The 25365-nt window shown below is 49.6% G+C and overlaps 1 protein-coding gene across 1 annotated transcript in view; it reads left to right on the top strand.

The window, feature by feature from the left end:
* Positions 1 to 90: 90 nt before the first annotated feature.
* LOC127035212 (LIM homeobox transcription factor 1-alpha-like) overlaps positions 91 to 25365 on the top strand; it is a 57626-nt gene continuing 32351 nt past the window's right edge. The window contains exons 1-2 of the mRNA XM_050924834.1: positions 91 to 148; positions 9392 to 9578. Coding sequence (XP_050780791.1) covers positions 91 to 148; positions 9392 to 9578 — 245 coding nt within the window. The remainder of the gene's footprint in view (positions 149 to 9391; positions 9579 to 25365) is intronic.

The raw sequence follows: 25365 nt of genomic DNA, 5'->3' as shown, positions 1-25365 counted from the left end.
CAGGCCCAGGGCAACTCCTCTGGGTCCCCATCCCCTGCCCGTGCTAACCCACTCGCTCCCCCACCAGGTTTCCCCCAGCCCGGCTGGAGCATGAAGACAGAGGAGGCGCCATCCTGCCTGCAGCAGGCCACCCCGGTGCTGGGCTTCGGTGAGTGTCTGTCTGTCCTGGGGCAGCCGAGAGACAGACCCTCCTCCCCCAGTAGGGAGTGGGCTGGCTGGGTCACACCCCATCTCTGCTGACTGTCCAGAGCCCCCCTCTCAACCAGAGCTGGAGAACAGAGCTGGAGCTTGTCTACATGGGGACTGCTGATGGATTCAGTGTTTGCTACTGCTCCAAGCCTGGAGATGCGGCAGCCCTCTAGTTCCAGCGCCGCTGCTTGTCTACACACAGATTGGGGCTGAGAGAACAACGTGGCTGTGAGTTCACACAGCTGGGTAGTTTGGTGTGAGCCTGGGTGTGGGGCCTGAGCATGAATTGATGGATGCTGCTAAATGGGAGAGGGCCCGCAGGAGAATGAGTTAAGGGTTAGAAAACCTACCGGTGACAGATCTGTGATGGCAGCAGTGTGGGGCTGACTAACCTAAGAGGTGTCCGGCCCCGGACTGAGTATTACCCCTGAATACAGCTCGTTATTTATGTGGAGTGTTTTACAAATGTCCATGTCTTATGCTGGTGGATTTTGTGGTTTGTGGAAATAATGCAATTCATATTTGTTATGGTGTGGGGGAGGGGTAAGGGGCACCCCAAAATATTCCTGAAGTGGGCCCCAAAGGAGCTAATTCTGCCTCTGGATAGACTCCTCTGTGTAGCTAACAAAGAGAAGGTTAAGGAGTGACTTGATCCAAGTCCACAAGTGTGTATTGAAGGGCAGAAATTGGCTAATAGGAAGCTCTTCACTCTGGTCCTAACCAGATCTAATGGCTGGAAGTTGGGGCTAGACAAATTCAGGTGGAACCAGGTGCACAGTGAGGGTAATTAACCATTGGAGCAACTTGCCAAGGGTTGTGGGGGACTTCCCGTCACTGGCCATGTCTAAATTGAGATGGGATTTTTCTAAAAGATCTACTCTGTCAAGCCCAGTTACTGGACCTTAAGCGGGAAATAATGCAGGAAACTCCTGTGGCCTGTTACACAGAAAGTGAGACCAGATGACCACATCCCTTCTGGCCTTAGAACCTATGAATGCTATGTAAGTTTGTTGATTCCTTACCAAATTCAATGGGACTCTTGAAAGCAGTTTGCCCTTTAAATGAATGCTGCACATTTTTCTGATTGGGACTCAGTAGCCATTTCGCCAGTGCCCCCCTCAGAACAGGAACATGGTTTTTAAACTCACATTTTTAAAATCAAACTGTTCCATTTTCTACCCATTAATTTTAAAGCCTTGCAGTCCGTAGGATCCAAAATGTCAGAGGCTTGTTTACTTCCAGTTTCAAGTCCAGCCCCTTCTGAGGAGGTTGTGACTCTACCAGGGATTAGATATTATACAGACAAGCAGCATTCCCACTTACACCCTTCGTATTGTTGGATTGTTCTCTTTATGTTTTCTTAAGTTATTGCTGGATGCTTGGCCTTGCGCCTAACAAAACTCCAGGTGTGAATTACTGACCGTGCCTTCAGCCCTCCTGCTCACACGGCCGGTGTCGGTGAATCACAATACAGGCTGGCCCTGGGCAGGGCTCTGTGGCATTCCACATGGTGTAATCCTTGGCAACAGGCTCACCTGGTCATTTAATAATATAACATAAAGTGTGTTTTGAACAAGGAGGGGGAACCTCGCAGCATCTGAAGTTTTGTGACTCTTTAGTTCTCAGAGCTAGCTCAAGTTCACATACCTTTGTTCTCCATTTTAATTTGTTCCTACTTCCTCCCCCCAAAAGCTACTTAAGTATTAAAGAATCCCCCCAAATCCCTAATGGGGAAGCTTATGCTTTTTGTAAGGGGTTGCAGTCACCGCAAAACCCAGCCGCAGAAAGTTGCACACGAGTGGTTCTCGAACTTCTGTACTGGGGACCCCTTTCACATAGCAAGCCTCTGACTGCAACCCCCTCCCTTATACATTAAAAACATTATAAATGCTGGATGCAAAGTGGGGTTTGGGGTGGAAGCTGATATCTTGTGACCCCCTGAGAGGTACTGACCCCTAGGCTGAGAACCCCTGTTACACACTGTACAGTCAATGGGATGAAAACAGAGCTGGTTTGAAATCTTTCATTGAAACTATTATTGGACAGAAAACTGGGTTTTTTACTAAATGAAAACGTATGGGGACAGCATCTCCTTTCCACAGAAAACTTTTGGTCAAACAAGAACACCAACAGTTTTTGGAGTTTTGATGAAAAGTCAAATATTTGCATGGAAACAAAAAAATCAGTTCTAGATAAAGACCTTGGGCCACATTTTCTGAGGAACCCAGCCTGAGGACTTCAGGAGCTGGGCTCTGTAGAAAATCTGATCTTCATTTAGGTGCCTTGGTGGGAAATGAGCTCTCTTGAAAATTTGTCCCCAGCTGTGGGTACTGAGCCCTTGGGAATCTAACCCCGGCAGTTTTTTTTTTTTAATGAAAACTTTTCTTTCTCCCACTCCCTCCTAAGTGGGGCATGAACCCTTGGATACATCTTCACTTTAGACTTCTCTAAACCTGAGTTAATTCTGCTCCTAGTGTAGCATGAGTGAGAGCAGTCACACAGCAACCTGAAACTGGAACAGTGTGATTGTTAGCAGGTGAGGAGCTGACAGGCCAGCCAATTTGAATTACAAGTCCTGCCACACTCGAGTTAGGGGGGTCTTGTGTGTGGACAGGACTCAAGCAAGGGGCAACTCTTGAGCTAATTCTGCAGTGAAGACAAGCCCCTACTGTCCCCTGTGTCTGAGTCAAGCTTTCAAATCCACACTGTTTGTCAGTTCCAAGTTAGGCAAAACAAGTTCCCCCAGCCCTAGTGACAGGTGAGTGTCACCAACAGGCTGGCACATGCCTCTCCACAAAACAAGAGGGAATCTCCCCTGACACCCCATCCTGACTCCGGCTGCGCAAGCACCAAAACTAGCACCACAGCCTCACCCTTTCTGCTTTAAATGGACCTTCCTTGTTTGTGTGGGTTTAGACCTGAGCTTGACCAGCTCCTGCAGTGTTGTCTATGCTATTCCCATTCCCTTAGGTGTCGATTTTGAATATTTAGGGATAAGCAGCATTGGGCCCTGATTCAACAAAGCATGTACTTACTTTTAGGCACCTGCATAAATCCATCCCTATTCAGCCATATAGTTATGCACATGCTCAGGTCTCACAGAAGTCAAATGGAACTTGAGCATATGCCTATGTTAAGCAGGTGCTTTAGAGCTCTGCTGAATTGAGGCCTTAATGCTTCTCGTTGTGCATGGTGCAGTTCCACTGCGCTCTTGCAGTTGGTCTGGTACTGAAGTGCTGCAGCTCCATCCTACATGACTAGCAGTAGCAGATCCAGCAGCTCACAGGAAAGGATAGCTGAACAGAGAGCTTTGTGGCTGCATTTCATATGTTTTTCTTCTAAAGGGGCATCAGGTCCTCTCTTCTGAGCTGGTGGAGTGTTTTGAATAAGAAAACGGTGTCTTCAAGTTAGACAAACACAAAGCAAACAATTTTAAAGATTTTTTTAAAAAAAAACTTATTTGATCATTTTAAAAAAATGAGCTCCTCTCCCCAGATCATAGCTTCCCCCCGCCACACACACACATTCTTTCCAGCTGCTCGGGCTCAGCCATTGCAACCCAGAGTGAATGTGTCCTGACTGAATTTACTCACATGTGATGACAGTGCTGGCAGGCCCCACCCATGCAGTTCAGGGGAGTGCTAGCAACAATGAACTGGAGGGGGAGGGACCATTATTAATTAACTGGATTACAGCAGCAGCCCCCACTGTGTTCTAGACTCCTTCCATGGGCCCTGGCTCTGAAAGTTTATACTCTCAAGTCCCAGTCATGTAATGCCAGGATGCCAGTGCTTAATCTGTGCCAGGGCTGAACCCCGGCACCTCTAGGCTTGGCAGTTCATAGCCCCGGCAGTTCTGGGTTTGCTGTGTCCGTGATGAATGTAAAAAGTTGTTTGAGCCCCAGCACATCTTTCATTACAAATTAAGCACTGCAGGGGTCTGCTTGCTTAGTGCAGCATCAGAGACTGGGAGTTCAGGCAACCAAGGTCATGGGACAAACCATGCAATCATTCTGCACTGCCGTGCGCTATAGCCATTATTAAGTGGCTAAGTTCTTTCAGGCTTTACTGTAGAACTGGATGACCTTTATAGAGAATCATTTTTATGATGGGTGTTACGGTAATGCTGAAAGGTCCCAGCTGAGATTGGGACTCCACGTGCTGGGGGTGGCACAGGCTGGTAAGCCCCATCTATACACAAAAGTGCTGCTTTATCTATCCTGGATTAGCTGAAGCAGCACAACCCCCCTACTGGATGCACTTATAACAATATAAATGTGCATACACAGGTGTAGCCAGGTATCGGTTCTTACACCTGTCTCATCACTGTGATATCTCATCGCTTTCCCATAGTGGGTTAAGCAATGCGACCAACAACTGTCACTTCTTTGGACTTTTATCCTCTTCCCTGGCAAAATGAGCACACTGACACATATTATTTTGGGAGCATAGGTGCTGGAACTAGGGGTGTGGGGGGTCCTGCAGTACCTCCTCACATGAAAAGGTTTCCATTATATACAAGGTTTACAGTTTGGTTCAATGGCTCTCAGCACCCCCACTATAAAATTGTTTCAGCCCCCGTGTTCGGGAGGGTGTGTTTACACCCCACATGCACCTGTATTGCTATGTGTTTATTAGACAACCGCCTTGCACTGTTCCTCTAAGGGGAAGGGAGGAAGCTATCTTGGTACAATTGTGTTCAGACAAGGAGTTGCATTGGTATAACTCTATCAGTAAGAAGTCACACCCCTAACGGGCACAAATAGTGTGTGTGGAGCAGACCTTGGTAAGAAAGTCCTATCTCCAAAGCGCCTACGGGCTGAATAGACAAAACCAAAACCAGGTGGGAGGGGAAATATCTTGCCACTGATCACTGCAGGGAATAGAACCTAGCTCGCACAAGTCCTAGTCTAGTGCTCACCTTACTAAGCCACACTGCTTCATTACTCCATGGGCAAGATGTTTCCCTTTAGATGCTGAAGAGGTGGGGGGGAGGGTTAATAGGTTTTGTTCCCTCCAGCTGGCCCCATCCTGACTTGCAAGCCCCCGCCCCCTCAGTGCTTAGTTCAGAATATGTTTGAATCTGAAAGCTGTCTATGGCTTGGCGTGGTTCTGAATGTCCATAGCTGCTGGCAGAGCAACACTTGTGCAGCCCTTCTCAGGAATGGATCATACAGGCAGCTTGTTTGCAGGAGCAAAGGCAGCAGTTCAGCTAGGAGAGCTAGCTCAGGTCCTAGTGAGTCTGAATGGAAAATCTAGCAAGGGCTGGAAAGTGAGGGGAGTAGCCACCTTCACTCATGATGCTCAGTCTCCCAAGGTGCCAACTATGGTAACAAGCCCCGATGAACCCAATTGATGTTACTTACTGCAAATGATTTGTCCTGCTTTTATGCACCAATGATAAGGTGCCCTTACAGACTAGTGATGGGCCAGTAGCTTAGCACTAAAGAGGATCCTAGCAGCTGCCTTTTCTGAGCTTGCTCAGAACAGGGCTGGGCTGAGCTCAGGCAAGTGCCTCTGACCATTTTGCTGTCATATGTGGGTTTGGGACTCATGAAAGACTAGCTCCTGCTACAACTAGACATAGAGAAGGCAGACACTTCGCAAATTACCCCTCCACAGATTCCAAATGGCTCCACTTTGCTCCACTATTCCAGTCCTGTGCTTTCCACAAACAGCTGTTCCACTGCCCCTGAAGCGTGACCTACAGTCCCTGTTATTCCAGCCTTGGGCTCCTCCCTCAGCTCTTCAGATGCCCCTCACTCCTGCCCCACAGCTCTCCTGCTATTCCAGCCCTGGACTCTCCACAGGTGCACAGAGCTCTGTAGGGTTGTGCTGCTGAAATGCAATGAACGCTTATCTGTAATCAGTTCTAGGCTCCCCTCATGGGGAGTTTGGTGAAAGGAAAGGGGGGAAGGATGAAGGAAAAAGCAGAGGCAGTGGGAGGGGCAAGAAATTGGGGTAAGAAGAGCTGGAGGCAGAAGAGATGGAAATGTAAGAGAAAACATAAAGATTAAAGCGGGCAAGAGAACAGAGACCAAACCTAAGCAGAGCAAGCCTGAGTGAGTAACACATCAGGAGAAACCTGAGGCTGGAGGTATCGCTTCCTAGAACCCTGATTCATGCCGCCTGCAGCGGCAGTAGCATTGGGGCAGTGTTTAAAATGTATGTGGGAGGAATTCTCCAGGGGGCACAGACTTGGCAAAAATAAATACATACAAATAAATCAAGCCAGGTCACTTAGTGGGAAATTGTTGCAAATTAACTAAAAGTGTTAAACTGAAGTGGATTAGCAAAAAAAAATGAGGAGTCCTTGTGGCACTTTAGAGACTAACAAATGTATTTGGGCATAAGTTTTCGTGGGCTAGAACCCACTTCATCAGATGTTTGAAGTAAAAAATACAATTAAATCCCTGTGTGGATGCTGGTATTCAGAGTTAAAGTGATCTAAACTCAATTCACTTCACTAACCCAAATTAAGGCCAGTTTAATTCTGAATAACAGCATCCACGCAGGGATTCACTGTGGTTTAACTAAGCCACTTCAAATTGACACCATTAGTTAATTTAGATTAATTCCCTGGATGTCTGTGTAGACAAGCCCTCATCAAAGCTGCTGCTCCCAGGCTATGGTTAGACTTCCCATGCACACTTTTCCCACACTACGTTAGGCACTGATCACGGCAGATCCCAAACTGCTGGACTCCAACATACTGGCAGTAAAAGAGCTCAGGAGGCCAGGGAGAGGAACAGGGCTGCGTTTCTGTGAGCTGCCACTTTCCCAGACCATCCCAGCACTAATATTCCTCCACCAAATTCAGCGGCTTCCTCTGCTCTCGCTTCCCTCTCCCAGGCCACAAGAATATCTGCTGATCTTCTTCCATATTGGCAAGTACGTGGTTTGGTGAGAGCCTGGTGGGGAGGCAGCTCCTGCTGGCAGAGGTTGTTGCTGCTGAATCCTGCTTAAGTAGGGAGATGCAGCAGGAAGTGATTGTCTAATGGCAGAGGTTGGGACAGAGCCAAGGCAGAGTCAGGCCATGAAGGGTTAGGGCTCTCCTGGTACCTGCATTCGAATCACAACTCCGGTTGCAGTAACACCTAAGGGCCCCATTGTACAAACAAATAACACAGGCCAGGCTGGGCTCCAGAGACTTCGCAGTCTAAGATATGATGTAAAATCTGAAAAGCACAGAGCCTGATTCTCCTTTATCCTGCGCCGGATACTGTGATTTACCCCTGTGCAAGGACATGAATGTAGACAGCTACCATACTGGGAGAGTAACTTTTTACACTCACTCTACACTGCGGAAAGTGAATGCATGAGGTGCGAGGGGCCAAGGAATCAGGCCTCTGGATTCTAGTCTGGCTCATACATCAACAGAATTGTTGGTTAGTCTGTTGCTTGGGCAGGCTCTGTCCTCTCTCACACCTGTTGCAGATAACTGAACTGTGACACTCTGCTGTGTGCGAGGCACCTGCATAGGTGTTGCTGAGAGGCTGATTTGGCTCACAGAACCTTTATTATTGGAGGGTGCGTGACCAGGGCTGCCTACTGCCCCCGCTTGCCTCTCAGATCTCCTAGGTAGTGAGTTTTGCAAGGCTGGAAAATCAGCGCTTCCCTTCTGTCTTTGCAGACTGTCTAGAAATCACACAGCCCACTTCCCACCACGCTGTGCCCACAGCGCCCCTTTCCAAAGCAGGGCTGCTTTGTGTCCCCAGGTGAGAGGGGCACAGAGCATCTCTGAGGAGGGAATTTTATGGCCTTTCTTTGTTGGAGACTCCAGTTCTCTCATGACTGCAACATCCCTAGTGCTCACATGGAGTAAAACTCATCCTGACCAGGCCCAGCGGGAGGCCTAGAGACCTGCATTCCCCACCCCCACCCCACGCCACGCAGGCCCCAACAGACCCCTTGCCTTTGGACAGGGCCCACCCTCAGGCCTGTCTCACCCCGGCAGGCCCCAGCACAAGGCCCGAACCCCACCCCTACCCCTGGGCAGGGCTCAGCATGAGGCCTAGGCCCCACTTAAGCCCTTACAAAAGGGGTAAATGTCACCTCTGTGACTAGCTGGCACCTCTCGCACCCCGCAGCAGGCTCTGGGTGAGCTCTGCCCAAAGGAAGATAAAAGAACAAGGGGCTGGTGAAGGGAGAGGACAAATGAAGAGTTTAAGAAACCTGAGCAGCTCAGCATGATGGGTGCAGAGACAGTGCATTCGGCTAAGGTACCTAGTACCCGCCTGGCTCGGCCTAGTGCCCAGATCCAATACTCCAGATAGCGTATTTATTACCCACGTGCACTCCTCTACCTTGGAGTTACTGCGGTGAAGCCTTTGAAGGGCAGCCATAGATTTATGTGATGATAACGTCCAGGGAAAAAATCCCAAGTCTCTGGAGCTCTTGCTATTTTAACTGGTTTAGCACCAGGATCTGGCATACACCCGGGAGGCACAGGCTGGCCATTCAGACCCAAATCTGACCTCCTTCCAAACTCTTATTGTAGATTGTCAAAAGTACTCAGCATCCAACAGCTCCTCTTGAGAGCAGCAGAGCACATCCACACACACATCCCTGAGAACAACAGAGAGTGCATGTCCTGCACCATTGAGAACTGTGAAGAACAGAGATATATACACACACACACATCCATTGCTACTGAAAACAGTGGGAGCTGCTGGGAGCAGATCACTTTGGAAAACCTTGCTGATGGTGCAAGTGACACCCGGGGCATGTTTTCAGCCCCCAGTGTGCTGATATCATGTGAATACCAAGTCCTGAGTGTAGGTGCTGGGCACTCTTCAAGATCTAGCTATAAGAGTCCAGAGGGGATGGTCTCTTGCATTCTGTAGTTTTCTTTAGTGATGGATTTGGAGGGAGTGTGGGGAGAGGATTTTTAAAAATGTGCTACCTGAAAATTAGAAACCAATCCTGAAGATGCCATTTATTTTTGTGGGACAAACGTTTTTATTTATTTATAAGATTGTAAAAATATGTGGCCAATACAATGTTTCTCTCTCTCTCTGGGTGCATGTACAGCAATTAACATTAGTAACACATGGCTTTACAAACCGATTTAGCACAAACATGAGGCCTAGCCCTTGTGCTGGGTCTCCTCTCCGGGCTGAATTCCACCTTAGCAGTGCACATCCCCATTTGGAAACCAGCCCTCGTTCGTGAGGCTCATTTGCCTTTTTCTCTGTTGGCAGGGTCGGACTCCAAAATGCGGGAGATTTGTGCCGGCTGTGACACGCCCATCTCTGACCGGTTCCTCCTGCGAGTCAATGAGCGCTCTTGGCACGAAGGCTGCGTGAAGTGTGCCGCCTGCCTGCAGCCGCTGTCGGGCACCTGCTACTGTCGCAACCGGCAGCTATACTGCAAGCACGACTACGAGAAGTAAGTGCCTCTGGCTTTGAGTTTTGGTTCCTCCCATGTCACAAGCGCTGGCTATTGTGATTGAAGCTGCCATTAAGCGGGAAGCCAAGCAGAGAGAACAGGTGTGAGATGGATTCCTGGAGATGGACTGTGAAGAAGAGATGACTGGAATGATATGCACCAGGGGATAGAAAGTATAGGGTCAGGTTATGTCTATTGCAGTCATATCTAGAGGCCCATTGTTCGGGTGCTGCACGGATCCAAACAACAGAACCCCTGTTTATTATCTCCAAGTAATTGGAGATAATAAAATCGAATGTATCATTACAGCAGGTTCAGTGCATGAGCTGCAGTATGGAACACTGCATCACTTTCTGCTTCCCATCAAACCACTGCAAAGCATTTTCCAATGCACTGAAGGTGTCAGATTGTGAGGGATGTCGACCTTTCACCATGACTTTCACTATGTCATTTATTTGTTTTCCACAAGGGAAGAATGGTTGGTGTAACTTACTGTTCGTAAGATTGGGGGGCATAAAATCAAGGTTCTGTTGTAGTGAGAGACCGTCCCTTCCCTAAATAGAGTAGAGCTTGTCAAAAAATTTTCCAGTGGGACAATTTTCCATTGGAAAATGCATATTCAACAAAATTGAAACACTCCAAGGCAACATACAGTATCAACTTTGTCAAAATGTTTATAGAAAAACTATCAGGGCACTTCATTTTGATTTGATTGTTTCTAAAATAGAATGGCTGAAATGAAGCATTTTCATAAGGTCATTTGGATCTTTCTAAAATGTTTCCAAAATGGAAATTTTTCTCCAGTAAATTTTGAAATCTTGATGTTTTGTTCCAATTTAGGATGAAAGGCAATTTTAAAATGTCAGAATTTCCTGAGGAATGGAACTTCTGAGTTTTGACCAGCCCTAAGATAGACAAGGTAGGAGGGGAACAGAGGCAGGTAGTGATTTGACCAGGATCATGGAGCTGGGACTAGATCCCAGGAGTCCCATCTCCCTATGAACTGGACTGATATGCATGGGTTTACACTGGTGCAACGCCCTGCAATCAGTGGCCATGCACCAGTGCAAATGATGGCAGAACTTGGCCAGTGTAGCTCTGCTGTAGGCCCGTTGCTGAGCTGCAAATGCAGAGAGAGAGATGCGACTGCGTACTAGAGCATACCCTGCACGGTGAGCGGCTGGCTCTCCATGACTCTCTGCCTGGTTCCAGACTGGAAGAGGAGCAGTTTGCATAGAAGTGATAGCATGAGGTGTCCCTGCCTGCAAGTATATGGGATCTTGGGGAGCAATTACCACACAGGTGGGGGGCCAATTAATTTCTTTATTAAAGGAAAAAGGAAATGGTGGGAATTTAACAATGAAATACTATGGGATGGGGTGTATAGGGTGTTTACAATAGACAATGATGGGGGGTTCTTATTGAACAGTGCAGGGAGTTCTAACCGTGGGGTACAGTAAGTGGGGTTCAGCACAATGGGATACAGTACAGTCAATAAGCATATCAAAAGAAATGCAAAATAAAATGGTAGCTTCTATATAAAATGGTCAACAATCTTAGATAGAATGTATTAAGTGGTTAGTGGCCTTATACACAATGTAACACAATGGTATCAATGCAAATACAAAGTATATCAGAAAAGTGGAAGCAACCAGTGGGGTGTTATAATTACAAGTAAAATGTGAATCACAGTGCAATAAAACAATATGGGTGATAGGTGAAATTATGCAATGTAACGGTATAAAAGAAAAGTAATGACTTAATTTGTGAGGCTGGGATAGCAGATAATCTGTCAAGGAACAGGACGGGGAGGGGAGTGAATGATTAGTGGCAACTGATGAGAGGAGAGTGCGGCTGGAAGCAGCGAAAGACTCTGAAGCCCTGCAGGGTAAGGCCAACGGAGCAGCGTGATGGTGATCTTCGGTAGGGGAGGGGCAGCGGAGAAGTGTAAAGAAGGGCTAGAGAGAGGTTTAAGCAACAAGCGGACACCAAAAACAAAGGAAAAAAAGAGCGGCAAAGGGTTTGGTAAGTTTCACAGGGGGAGAAGCAGCAAGGGGTTTGGGGAGTTCGGAGGGTGATGCAGACGCTGGGGGGGGGGGAAGCCGCAAGGAGTTTGGGAGGTTCGGAGAGAGTGCAGATGCGGGGGTAAATCAGCAAAGGGTTATAACAGGGAGACACGGAGAAGCACACAGAGGGGGAGATTGGAGCCGGGGAAAAACAGCAAAACCCTTATCTATAGACACGGGAAAGTTCAGGGAGAGATTGGGACAGCGGGAAGACGAATTTAAGCAGCAAAAACCTTATCTATCTTAACCAATGACTAGGCAAAACAACAAATATCATAATTCTAAGCAAAACTATAACAAGCAACTATACGGAGCAACAAAACAATAAACTATAACAAGGCAGGTGAACTTACAAGCTCTACAATCTTAACAAACTATGACTTATTAAACTAAAAACACAAAACCTACGGTGCACCTTATGCTATGGGGAAGTCCCAGAGGGCAGAGTGGTATGTGCCCAGGATACAGCTCCCAAGGCAGCCCTCAAGGAAGCCAAGCGATGGTGGCTACAGCAATGGATACAGCTGAAAGCAGGGAGCCCCGAGGCAAAGCCCACAGGAGCAGAGCTTAGCAGCGGCACAAACTTATTTTTAGTGGCAAAGCGCCGTGGAGTTTAAGAGAGGTTTTAAGACACAGACCAAGGTTTAGCTTGAGTCTGTGTGCTGGGGAAACAGAGCCAGCAGCTAAAATAATAAAATAAAAGTAGGGAAAGTTTCGCAGAGGGATTCTTACCAGTCCCCAAGGCAGCAGCAAAGGCAGAAGCAGCAGCAACATCAGAAGAGGCAAGGAGGGCTGGTACAGTCTCAATAATCAGGAGATCTCTCAGGCAGCAATTCGTTCTTCGTGGGGGCGGGGGGGTTAAAAACTGGGGGTACGCTCAAAAATAAAACGAGAGCAGAGAAAGGACCCCCCAGAACCCCTGGCTGATCAGACCAGGCAGCAATGCAGGAACCTTTCTGATGTTTGTTTCAAAAATGTCTGTTTTTAAAGGCAAACTCAGGCAGTTTCCCGCCAGTAATCCTGATAGGCTCCCTCTGTCATAGGGGAGAAGGCACAGGGAAAAACTGCAGGTGAGCACAGAAACATGTCTGGGCAGAGGCCTGTGCAATAGGTGACTCAAAAGCACATGAGGCCTATGACTCATGCTCAGGATCTTAAATACACAATAGGTCTTGCAGCTCTGGACATTGCCTGCCCTACACCTCGCCCAGGTTCAACGAGGTGATAACAGGACTAACCCTTTGAACAGGGCAGTTGTCCCATTTAGCATGCAGCACAAGTGGTCATCCCTTTGAGAAGGGCAATGGTTCTTGTTAAACAACTTAACAGCCAGGGAAGAGCGGCCACAGGAGGAGAACAAAAACAAAATGGAGTATGGGGACAGCTGTAAGAAACAGAATGGAATAGGGGGATAGCTGTAACAGACATGAGGTTCCAGAGCAACAGAGATCCAGGCCCTGCCTAGCTGAGCAGAGACAGCTACTAACAAAGACCTGGAACGTTCTGCAGCTAAGGGGAAAGTTAGGCCTTCCAAAGCGCCAGGAGGGACCTGGGTGCGTGCAGCTGTGCCATCCTGCTGGAGCTGAAGTGTATGGAGTTCCCTCGGTTTAGAAGGGAGGGAGCTGCCACGGGGGAGAGCATGTCCTGGTTTGGAATTTACCCCCCCCTCCCTTTGTGGTGCAAAATGGCACAGTTCTATTGACATTTCAGGCGGGCTACTAGATCTCTGTCTGCACAGGCTCCTGGTGAGTGCAGTGGAGCTTGGAGAGATCACCGAGCTGTGTCTGTGCTTGGCTTGGCTGGTGGTAGTTGGTTTGTCTCCCCCACTATGGGGGTGAGGGGGTAGAGTCAGCTGGACGGTTACTCATAGACTCTATTTTGAGTGGCTGGCAAGGGCTCCGGGAGCACAGAATGGGGCTTCTCTGCTAGGCTGGTTATGGGTTTTTTAAATTTTGTGGATTAAAGTACCAGAGTAGGAACCAATTCGGGCAGGAGCTGTATTGTGTGTAGCTGGAAGCAGAGATGGTGTTTCTGCCAAACGAAAGCGCATTTGTTGTTGTCACAAATGTGGAGTTAAAATGTTACAGGTTCCCTCAAGGAAACACAGGTAGCTGGTGGAACAGCCTTCCCGTCTGTCTGCGGGTTACTGCTCATGCTGTGTGTTGCGGTCCCAAACTGCCACTTCTGCATGTTACATCCCCAAACAAATCTGGGGTGAGAGAGAGGGTGTGTGTTTGATTGAATTTGTACGTTTGTAATGGAGGCAGAAACCCAAACATGGCAATAAGAGATTTGCACTTTGGCCCATCTGTGAACTCCCATATTTTTTGTAGCTCCTTCCCCCAGAGCTCCTGCTCCCACCATTCAGCCCAGAGACACTAGGAGTAGAACCTGAGCTCCATTTAATAGAGACGTTGAAATATTTTACTCTCCTAATATTAACTAAACCTGGAAACTGAAAAGAGGAAAATGGAGACAAAAAAGTGAATAAATTTGGCAATTGGCACCAAGAGGAATCCAGCTATTAGATGGCTCAGAAATGTCTGTAGGGGAGTATTTACCGCCGATCGACCTTTGTCAGCAAGACGCAAACTCTAGAGTTGTCGACAGCCTCTAGAGCAGTGATTCCTAACCTTTACTGCAGCCTGCACCCCTTTGGTTCTCAAAATATGTTCTCGCACCCTGTTTCAAAAATCAAAATATGTTTTCACATCCTGTATCAAAAATTGTTGAAGGAGGTCAGTTCTTTAACCTAGATATCTATTTTGTGTACTATAGTAATCGTTTAAAAATGTATAATGTTAATAAATACAGAGGTTTGATGAAACAAAGTACTGATACTTATGGGCCTGTGCTTAATTTGTGGTTTTCGATGATTTACCTTCTAAAAAAATCTACCATGTCTTGCACCCCCAGAAAGGGCATCTTGCACCTCCAGGGGATACGTTCACCCCAGGTTAAAAACCACTGCTCTAGAGATACATTTGTCCTGTATTTGTACAGTGCCTACCACAGTGATGTCATGGTCCATGGCTGGAGCTCCTAGGCACTACCGTAATGCACCTAATAAATAATGTACAGCCCCTAGCACAGTGGGGTCATGGTCCGTGGCTGGAGTGCCTAGGCACTACCGTAATACACCTAATAAATAATGTACACCCTTAGCATTGTGGGGTCGCGGTCCGTGGCTGGGGCTACTAGAAGCTACCGCTGTATAAATGAACATTACCAATACCTGAATGGCAAAGCTCTTCTTCCTTGTCTTTTAAAAATAGTAACTCAATAATACATTGAAGCCATCCAGAGGCTTCTGGTGACTTTCCTAACAGAGAAGAAAGATAGTGTTGTGTGTAAGCACAGGACTGGGAGTCAGGACTCTGGGTCCAATTCTCAGCTCTGCCACTGACTTGCTGTGTGACCCCCAGCCTGTGCCTCAGTTTACCCATTTGTAAAATGGAAAGGAGGATCCTGATGTCTTGCCTGGCTCCATTCAGATGGACTGAATTCCTCTATAGCAGGGGTGGTTGGAAAGCAAGGTGGCACCTGCTCTCTCTTCCCCCAAGAAGACCCCTGGATCCCTGATGGTCTCTGATGTGAGGGTTTCAGGCTGAGCTCCAGATTATTAGCAATTTGTGCATTTAAATTTCTTGAAGTCTGGAAGAACTTTGGGGCTGGGCAGGCTGAGTTGTTGGGAGCTGGCTGGAAAGGAATAGGGTGTGTGAGCATGTGGGGGCACAGCGCGGGGTTATTCCTGAATTGCCAACCAAGAGCAGCACAGAGGTAGGAAGGGAATGCAAGGGACTCTGCTCTTTGCCCTTACACACCGGTCCAGCTGGGACGCAGCCGTCTGAAGCCATGTCCACTCTGCAGAAAGACAAGTCCTGAGGTTTTGGGCCCTGTGGACATTGGTAGGGCCCCCACCTTCCTCAGACTAGGGCTCTGCTCCAGGGGCTGCCAGCCCTGCACGGTACAAATAGTGTGCTGAGCTCCTGCGCAGGGAGTGCCCCCCCATACATACCAACCCCACCCCAGAATGCCCCTCTCTCCCCATCCCCACATGGGCCCCCAAATGGCTCTCCACCCTCACATATACCCCAACAACCCTCCACCAGCCCCTACCTATCCTGGCAGCCTCCCACACACACAACCCTGCGGCGCTGACATCCATCCCACTCACCTCATCCCCCGATGTCTTATTCCCCGATCCCAACATCCCCCACTTGCTCCCAATCCCTCAACCCCGCAGCCCCCCAACACTCGTCACTCATCTCATAACCCCCCTACAACTCCCCCCCCCATCACTTCTGGGACATTCCTGGCCACTCGTTAGCACGCGCCTCTCCTGTCCAAGCCTAGGGCAGCTCCCCCAAAACCAGGCTGCCCAGCACAGCGCGGTCCCGTTGCCTGCCCCTGCAGTTGCATAGCTCCACGCCACTCAGGCCAGGCTGCCCTCTCTCGTGATGGGGGTCAGGGGAGGCAGCCGGCCCAAATCTGAGTGAGTGGCTGTTGCGACCTGGTGCATGGGGTTGCACTGCTGCGTGGCTGGTTTTTTCCCTTTGAGGTCGGGGCCCCCCCCAAGATGGGGTCCCTGTGAAAGTGCACTAAGGGCACAGGGGTTACTCTGGGCCTACAACGAGGCATGCTGTTGCATTACTTTAGCTAGCTCCATGTTAAATCCTAGAAGAGACGGGGCACAGGTAGTTCTAATCCTGATGCTGCTAGTCGAGGCCAGTCCATTACCCACCACCTGGCAGACACCGTACATGCAGCTTGCAAAATGTATTCTTCTTTTGGGGAAGGGGGAGTGAAAGGCCATTGGTTCTGTTAGGTCCTGGCTCTGGCTTTTGAAGGAGGATGACTTTGGGGAGCTGGTGCATGGGATGATCCCAGTCTGGCTGCCCCTGAAGTCCTCTTTCAACAGGTCTGAAACAGCGATAAGCTGGAAGAGCCTGATGGGAGGAGAGGGGCTGCTCATCCCGAACGGGGCTTTGAATGATTAACCAAAGCTGCAGCCTTATGACTCCCCATGCTGGCCAAGTGGCAAAGCTCCATGGAGCGGGTCGGGGAGATCCTGCAGGAGGTTATCTCCCTGCGCGGAGCACTTTGATCACTGCCATAAGCATCACAGCTGCTTTGGGCAGACATTTGGCTCTCCCCTCCCTTGCAGCATGGGGGATGATTCAGAGCTTACGTAGGGTCCTTATTTCCTGAGGCCAGAGTTAAAATAACCATGGTGCCATTCGGGCAAACTTTAAGAACCCAACCAGTGACCAAAATGCCTTTGAACTCTCCCTTTCCTCGGCCACACTGTCAAGACTTGAGGTATCTGTGTAAACCGCAGCGTCTCCTTTGGAATTAGCCTGAACGTACCAGCTGAACCAGGCATCTGTGACGTCAGCTACCTCGGAGCTCGGCCTGGAATTTGTGACATAAAATATCAGGGTTGGAAGGGACCTCAGGAGGTATCTAGTCCAACCCCCTGCTCAAAGCAGGGCCAATCCCCAGACAGATTTTCACCCCAGATCTCTCAATGGCCCCCTCAAGGATTGAACTCACAATCCTGGGGTTAGCAAGCCAATGCTCAAACCACTGAGCTATCCATCAGCAAGAGTCACCATAGCAGCTAGTGATATCATGAAGACCGGCCTGCAACATCGCTGAATGAATCAGCAGGAGAAACAGGCCAAATGTAAGGTGGAGAAGTAGTGGGGTCTGGTGGTTAGAGCAGGGACACAGCTGGGAGTCAGGACTCCTGGGTTCTCTTCCTGGCTCTGGTTAGGTGCTAGTGGTTAGGGTAGAGGGTGGGATGGGAGTCAGGACTCCTGGGTTTCTCTTTCCAAACAGAGGCCTCCTGTGTGGCTTTGTGCAAATCACATCCCCTCTCTCTGACTGGTTTCCTGGCTGTGCTCTGGGGACAAGAAGAGTCACCTCCTGCACAATGGCAGGGTGTGCTTAGTCTTGGGGCATTTGCGATCCACAGCCAGGGGGAGCATGGTGCTGTTGTGAAAGATGAGAGCATCTATCTCTGCACAGATAGGTCTCTGGCAGCCAGCGTTGCTGGGAAAAGAAATACAGAGACGGCACATGAGGGTTTCGGGAGGCTGCTGGGAAGGAGACATCATGCTTTGTAAAGTTTCCTGGAGTTTGGCAGCCGCCTTTAAAGATTTTTCTTAACGGTCCAATCTTATCTCCTCCGCGCTTCAGAAGAGAGAACACAGCCGCCTCCCTGCCGGTGATGCAGACACTTGGCAGCAAGCAGGGACAGTAATAAAAATACCAGGGCTTGCCCACTTCCCAGGGTTGGTTAGTCGTCAGACACGAGCCAGAAACTGCTGCAGCTGGCCACTCCTCAATGTAAGGGGATTCTGTTAACATCAGCTTCTCACAGTTTGTGCCACCCATTCTCCATCACCTCCTCTGCTTTATTTCACAGTTCCTCAGCTCTGCTGGATGCTTCACAGGCTGGTCCTGGCTCGAAAGAGCTTGCTGTCTGTGACCCTGAACTTGCACTGGAATCCAGGGAGGGACTTAAGAGGTATTTAGGCCTGATGTTGCCCCCCTGCACTGGGGTGATATTCACCTGGAGGCCAAGATAGGCTAACAGAGGTGCCTGGACACAGAGGTTGACTTTCCAAAGGGCTGAGCTCCTTGGAAGTTGCTGAGCGCTGTTGTTGTGTTTAGGGCTTTTGAAACCAGGTGACAGGGGTCCTGTGTAAATTAAGAAAAATGGTGCTTGCTTAAACCACGTTGGCTCAGGGCTTATCTGCACGCACAAGTTGTGCATTTTTAACTGTAGTAGTACAGTTACACTGGAACAACCCGTTCACCCAGTGTGGATGCCATTATACTGGTAAAGTTGCTTCTACTGGTGTAGCTTATTCTTATACCAGAAAGGAAGTAAGCTATACAGGTGTGACTGTGAGGTACCTTTTTCACTAGGCTACACCAGGGCCAGCACTTTCAAGGTGTTAATACACCTTTTTTCATCCTCTAGACAGAGCCTGAGTTAGGTGCCTAAATCCGGGGTGTTTTCAAATGCGTGTTTGGGGCACCAAAAAGTCATAGATGCCTTTGAAAATCCCATCTGGAAATTGTTATTTAGGCAGTGAAATAAGCCTCTAAGGGTAACATTTTCAAAAGCTCCCAACTTCCTTTTCGAGAGATTTAGGCTCTTAGGAGCATTGGCTTTCAAGGAAACACAGACTCTTTGAAAATGGGATTTAGGTGCTTTTGAAATATTCACCCTTAGAGGCTTATTTTGATGACTAAATAATGGTTCACGTATGGGATTTTCAAAGGCATCTATGGGAGTTTGGTGACCTAAGTCACTTCTGAAAATGAGACGTAGGCTTCTCAGTCACTAAGTGTTTTTGAAACCCTTTGTCACTCTTGAAGATTTTACCCTAATACCCCTAGGCTCCGAAGCTGCTATTTTCAAAGGAGTCTATAACTTCCAACCCTCTTTTTTTTTTTTTAAATCTTGTCCTCCCATGTTTGCATTCTCAGCCTTCTTAAACGTACACACACGCACAACCCCAACCCCAGCGTTTTGACCAGAGACTGATCTGGATTTGCAGACTCCAGCATCACCATAGGCAGCAGTTTAGACCATGGCTATAGTGTGTTGACCCAGAGGGGAGACCCGTCTGGCACGTATCCCTCCTCATGTGAACTGTGCAATAAGAGGAAAATGCTTTAATGGAAAGATAAGCCAACAGCTGCAGCTGAATGTGGGGGAAGGAACAGGCTGTTGATCTAGAGATGAAATGTTAAGCCTGAAGATGGATGTTGCTCTCCGGTCGCTATCATATAAAACCACAGTCTGAAGGCTTTTGTAAAACTCTCTCTTCCCCTTTTGCTTGGGGCCCCGCCAGCTAGCCCGGCGCTTCGTTTGGGCACCTGCCCTGTAAATCCCGCTTTGTGCAGCTCGTGTAAATGGTATCAAACAGCAACAGTTCGGGGGGGGTGGGGGAAATACTTTCCACTGATGATAAAGTGGCTGCAACGGCCTGGTCCCGGGCGCCTTGTTTACTTTGAAGTTTGTTTTGTGGGATGACAGGCGATGCGGGGGCTGCTGGGGAGCTGTCAGGAGGGATCTGAACCGCAGCCTCACTCTGGCAGGCATCCTTCTCTCCTCCGCGCTCTCCCGCTGCCCATGTGGAGATGATTTGCTTGTCCTCTTCAGAGATACCGGCTGAACTCGGCTCGAACCTGCTTTGCCAGGCACTCTATCGCTGGGCTGCTCTCACGTGACCGGTGCAGCTGAGCACAGAGACAGAACTCCTGAAACGCCGCCTTGGCCCCTGGTCTTGGCTCTGGCCTCTGGGTCCAGAGAAGTCTATTTGGAGTTTCTCTGATGTCGGCTCTGAAGGCAGAGCGCCAGGGACAGCCGACCAGCCGGCACGTCCCAGCGGGTGCCTTTGTCCAAGTCCCCTCTTGGTGCCTAGATTCCTCCCTTTGCATTTTCTCAGAGTTGCAGAGTATCACATGACTGGCCTGGTGCAGTTCTTGGGGCTGAGGTTACCCGCCTCTGAGGCATCCAGGGCCGAGCCCCAGCCGGAGGCAGGATGCTGGGCTTGATGGGCCAGCGGACTCTTCAAGGAGGGCAGTGAATCCTTCATGTTGTCACTTTACAAACCTCCTGAAGGTCACCATAGAGTTCCTCTCATTTCCTAGCGGGCTGTGTAGGCAGAGCTGGGGCTGGGATAGCAGGGGGCCTGCGGGTCGGGATTGGGGGGCATTGGCAGAGCTGGGGTGGGGAGCCCAGCTTCCTTTACCTTTCCTCATGATGGATTCTTTGGTCCTGCACCTCCCCTCCCTGGGGAGGTCCCAGGTCTTGGTTAGCTCTTGCACAGGGACACTTTGTGCTGAGCTGGCCCAGCACCTGTAAAGGGAGTGGGTGGGAACAACCTGACACAGAGACGAGCAGGGATCTTTCTAAGCTCGGAATGAAAGGGAACAGCAAACTTATTTTTCTTGTTGAACCCTGGCTGAAAAATACTGAGAATCCCCAGGAGCCTTGGGAAGATGCAGGAATAGCACCCAGATGCCTGGCGTTCATCATCTGCAGTGTGTAGAGTTTGGTTCAATGGCTTTCAGCACCCCTGGACGGGAACTTCTCATACTCCAGTACGGTGCAGTGAGGTGGGGAGACTAGGCAGGGGGAGGAGGGACACTCTGGGGCTCTGCGGTAATGCCCCACGCTGCATTCGTGCTGCAGCCATGTGGGTCTGTGCTGTACCATTGTGCAATAGTTTTAATGGGGGGAACTAGGAGGCCCAGATGCCAGATGGGGAAAAGGGAACTGGAGGCTGTGATGTGTGTGAACAGGGAATGAAAGAGCAAGTGAGCCAATCCCCATTCGTCAGGCAGGCTAACCGGGTCACTGGCATCTTCAGTCTCCTGCACTTGGGAGGGTGCTGGCATGCATGGGCCTGGGAGCCAGGGCCACGTAGGCGAGGGGTGAGCCAGCAGCACACACCCTTCCAACCACTCCTCCCTGCAGAACAGGCTCCGAGCAACACAATGACCCTCCCCACTTGCCTCTAGGTGCCTGATCCAGGTTCACATGCCTTGGCAACCACTCCATGAGGGCAAGTTAATGTTTAAAGACCGTGTGGGAAGGCTTGGTTTAAAGGTTTAAAGACCATGTGCACCCCTTGGAACAGAGGAGAGAAGATCGCCAGGGTAGGAGCAGCCACTGGCTCTGGGATTGGGAGGATGGAGATTCAACAGTTAACCTGCTAAAGGAGACCAAAGATTGTTTTAATAACAATATCCCATGACCAAGGTCCAGGCCTGGTTACGCCAGGCCCTGCAAACACACACTGTGCGATGCAGTCCCTATAAAGAACAAAGGCACAGCAAAAGGAAGTAACTTTCCCAAGGTCAACACAGGGACTCTGTGGCAGAGCCAGGAATAGAACCCAGGTCTCCTGATTCCTGTCCCTGTGCCCTACCCAAGGGGCGGTAGGCATAGGGTCAGAGTCTATTGCCCTGCATCCTGTGTTACTGTTTAGGCCAGTGCACAGCAGATGCAAAATGCCACCCAGTTGAGTGGCATAAAATCCAGCAGAGAGAGAGGAGAGGTTCTTTATTCGCATGCGGTGAGGAGACAGGCAGAGCTCTGGAACTGACACTTCAAGATAAGTTTGTGACATAAGCATTAAAAACAATCCTCGTTTGATACAAGAAGAGCAGGGCTGAGAGAGGCGGGGAGGCTGCAGCCTGAGGGGCTCTGAGATCTGTGATGGAGGGTGGAGTCCAGAGCTGGAGGAGCAGAGGCGGCTACAGGTCAGGATTGAGGGGGAATACCGTGGGTGAGGTAATATCTTTTATTGGGCCAGCGTCTGTTGGTGAGAGACACACGCATTCAAGTTTACACAGAGCTTTTCCTTGGGTCTTCTTTGGATTGACAGGGACTGGGGAGGGCAGGGGGATAGCAGGAGGTCTGCAGGTTGGGGCTGGGGGGCACTAGCAGACCTGGAGGTGGGACTGGAAGCTGAAGGCTGCGGATCAGGACTGAGAAGCATCAGCAGAGCTGTGTGTTGGAGGTGGGGTACAAGAGGGGGATAGCTGTGGGTCAGGATTAACTTGGTTCACCCACGACGTACTACCTGTTGCTTACCCAGCCTTGCTTCGTGAATAGGGTCACTGCTGCTCACATGTGTGTCCCACGCTGTGGCTGCTTGTATGGTTATTAATGGTTTATTACTCCCTGCAGGCTGCACAGACACAGCAGGAGGCATGGTCCCTGCCCTGGGGAGCTGCGTCCCCACCCTGCTACCCTGGCAGCCTTCGCGGCCAAGTGTTGATTGTTGTTCTGCAGCACAGGAGGGTCCCTTCTCCCCACCCCTTCGGTGCTGGAAGGAGGTAGTGAGAAGTGACTGTGTGCTGAGGAGCAAGCAGACAAATGACATAATGAGCTGCCTGGATGAGGCAGTGATGAATGGAGCCCCATCCCCTGCCTCTCAGAGCCCCTGCGGGTGCTGCACCAAGCCCAAAGGCAGAGCCAGGTGGCTGGGGAAGCAGGGAAAAGATAAGGAAGTGCCCTGCACCTCCCGACCCCGCCAGTCAAATCTGGGAGAAGGAGTGGGAGCGATCTCTATCTGCAGTAATAATAATAGTAATAATTTATATCTACTGAGCACCTGAGGTTTGAAAAGAAGTTGCCAAACTCTAAGTCTTATTCCCCTTCCCCATCCCATGCCTTCAGAGGCCAGGGTTGCTGTCTCCATTTAGCAGCTGGGAAAACTGCACCACCGAGAGAAGGGACTTTGGTCATGCAGCAAGTCAGTGGCAATGGCCAGCAGTGAACCCAGGAGTCCTGGCTCCCCCTCCTCTAACCCACTAGACCCCACTCCCCTTCCAGAACCAGGACTCAGACCCAGGAGTTCTGGCTCCCAGGTCCAATGTGAAAACACAGGATGGCACTATGTGCTTATGATCCTGTGATCACATTCTGCATCAGTCTTTGCCTTTGCTGTTAATAAGAGTTGAGTTCCTCATGGCAAGTGAGGATTCCCCCATTCAGGTTTCTGTCCGTAGTAGAGACCCAAACTCTGACTGGTTTCTCCCCTTGTCCCGAGCATTTTGCTTTCCCCAGCGATGTAAGGGTGGGGAAGATGGGCCCTGTCTCCTGCTGAGAGTGAAGTACGCACTGTGATTAATGATGATAATTACACAAAGCTATTCCTCTCCCTGTTCACACTGTTCCCTGCACTGGTGGATTCACAGAGCCCAGGAAATTAAACAGTAACTTCATAATCGCTGCAAAATGAAAGAAATATGCAGATGTGCCTTGAACGTGATTAAGAAACACGCCACCATACGCTGTCCATTCCCAACTGCGGTTGGATTGTTTTCTTCTAACAGAGGGATGGGAGGGGGCATGCTTGTCATGGCAAATTATCTTTTTAGTTTAATTAAATGTAATTGATAGCTCTCTCCCTCTTTTGGGCTGTTTTTTCCCACCTCACATTGTGTCCTCTTGGTCTGAGATTTTCTGGGTAAGGTTGTGTCCCTTCAGGGCCAGTGGCCTTTTCCATCTGTCCATCTGCTTGTCTCCTCTGTCAGAGCACACCAGTCTCTGCAAATGGCCCCAGCCTTCCAGTTACTTTGTTGGGATTGCTCTGTGGGGACTGGGGCCAGATGGACAAAGAGGAATCCGAGAGAAACCAGTGTTGCCAACTCTCACAATATTATTTGGCATCCTTCTTAAAGCTCTAACCCCATGGAGTCCTGCGATGAAGGGAGAATCCCAGGGAAACCAGGACCCAGTCCTTTGGGTTTTCTATGTGCTTCAGCAATGCTGGCCTCTGGCAAGTCCTGAGGAGTGGGGCTGGGGTGGGTAATTATAATGAGATGCTACAGGTGAAGTCAGTCCTAGCAGAGGAGGGGTTCTACCACCGTATGTGCCAGACACAAGCATTTGTCCCACTCAGGTAGGGATGTTTTCCATAGCCAGCTGGCATTCTCTGTGGGTAAAATTCAGCCCTGTGCAGAGGGACCAGGACAAGACCCAGGCCCTGCTTTGACTCCTCCCTATCTCCCCCTTAGACCTCCTGGAGGCCTAGGTCTCAGGCTGAAGGAGCGCCTAGGTCTCATGCGGAAGATCCGCACGGGGGTGACTTTCGCCCTGTTTGAAGATCTCACTGTGTCCTCTCTCGTGTCTCAGACAGTATTGGGTCCCTGCTGATTGGAGTAGCTCTTCTTGTCTGAGTGCCTGTAAACGCTCATCTACTCCTAGGGCAATTTATTGGAACCGTTCACCAAGGGTCATGGTGGATTCTCCATCCCTGGCAGTTTTTAAATCAAACTTGGATGTTTTTCTAAAATACCCTGTCCAGGAATAAATGGGGGAACTTCTCTGGCCTGTGTTATCCAGGAGATCAGATGAGATCATCACACTGGTACCTTCTGGCCTTTGAATCTATGCATCTACACCCTGGCTGGCTCAGTTCTGTTCAACTATCTCCACCTGCCCACACATTCTGCACTTCCCTTAGAAAAAGCAAACGGGTGCCTGCTTTCAGTTCAGTCACTAGTCAGTATCTTTGTAGGCAAATAGGCTTTAAGGCCAGAAAGGGACCAGGATGGTTGTTATCTGACCTCTTGCATAGCACAGAAATGCTCACTCAGTAATTTCTGCAGTGAGCATGTAACTCCTCTTTGAGCTACAGCAGATTGGTTAGAAAGACGTCCACGCCTGACTTAGAGACTTCCACTGAGGGAGAATCCACCCCGTGGTAAGGAGATCTTCACTGTGTGGTGATTTAACTAGCTTATAAAGAGGGGGTGAGAGAGACTGGGATGACTATAACCTTTGGCCTTCTTGACCTACACAAGTGACACCCTTTTATCCAGAATAGTTAAGATGGCACAGACCGCTGTAATAGGATGACCGGCCCCTTCCAAGGCCCAGAGCCAGCCGGCTCTGTTCTCTGATCAGATGCAGGTGAGAAGGGGACAAGTGTTCCTTATAAAGAACTGCAGGACGCTGGTGCATGCGGGGGTTGTAGAGAGGAGCTTCTGGAAGGGACAGGTTCCTGCAGGAGTCCCTGGAGGAGGGGGATTCCTAGTGGTAGAAACACCCAGCTGGAAATTTTGTTTTCATTTTGCAAGTTTGTTGGTTGTTCGAACCATAAATGGAGCCTGGAGACAAGGGCTAAAGATTGACTTTGGGTGTGGCTGGTAATTCCACAGGTCCCCATCCCGCTCCC

The sequence above is a fragment of the Gopherus flavomarginatus genome, chromosome 16, assembly GCF_025201925.1.
Source record: "Gopherus flavomarginatus isolate rGopFla2 chromosome 16, rGopFla2.mat.asm, whole genome shotgun sequence".
NCBI classification, from domain to species: Eukaryota; Metazoa; Chordata; order Testudines; family Testudinidae; genus Gopherus; species Gopherus flavomarginatus.
This window is presented reverse-complemented; position numbering and strand designations above follow the sequence as displayed.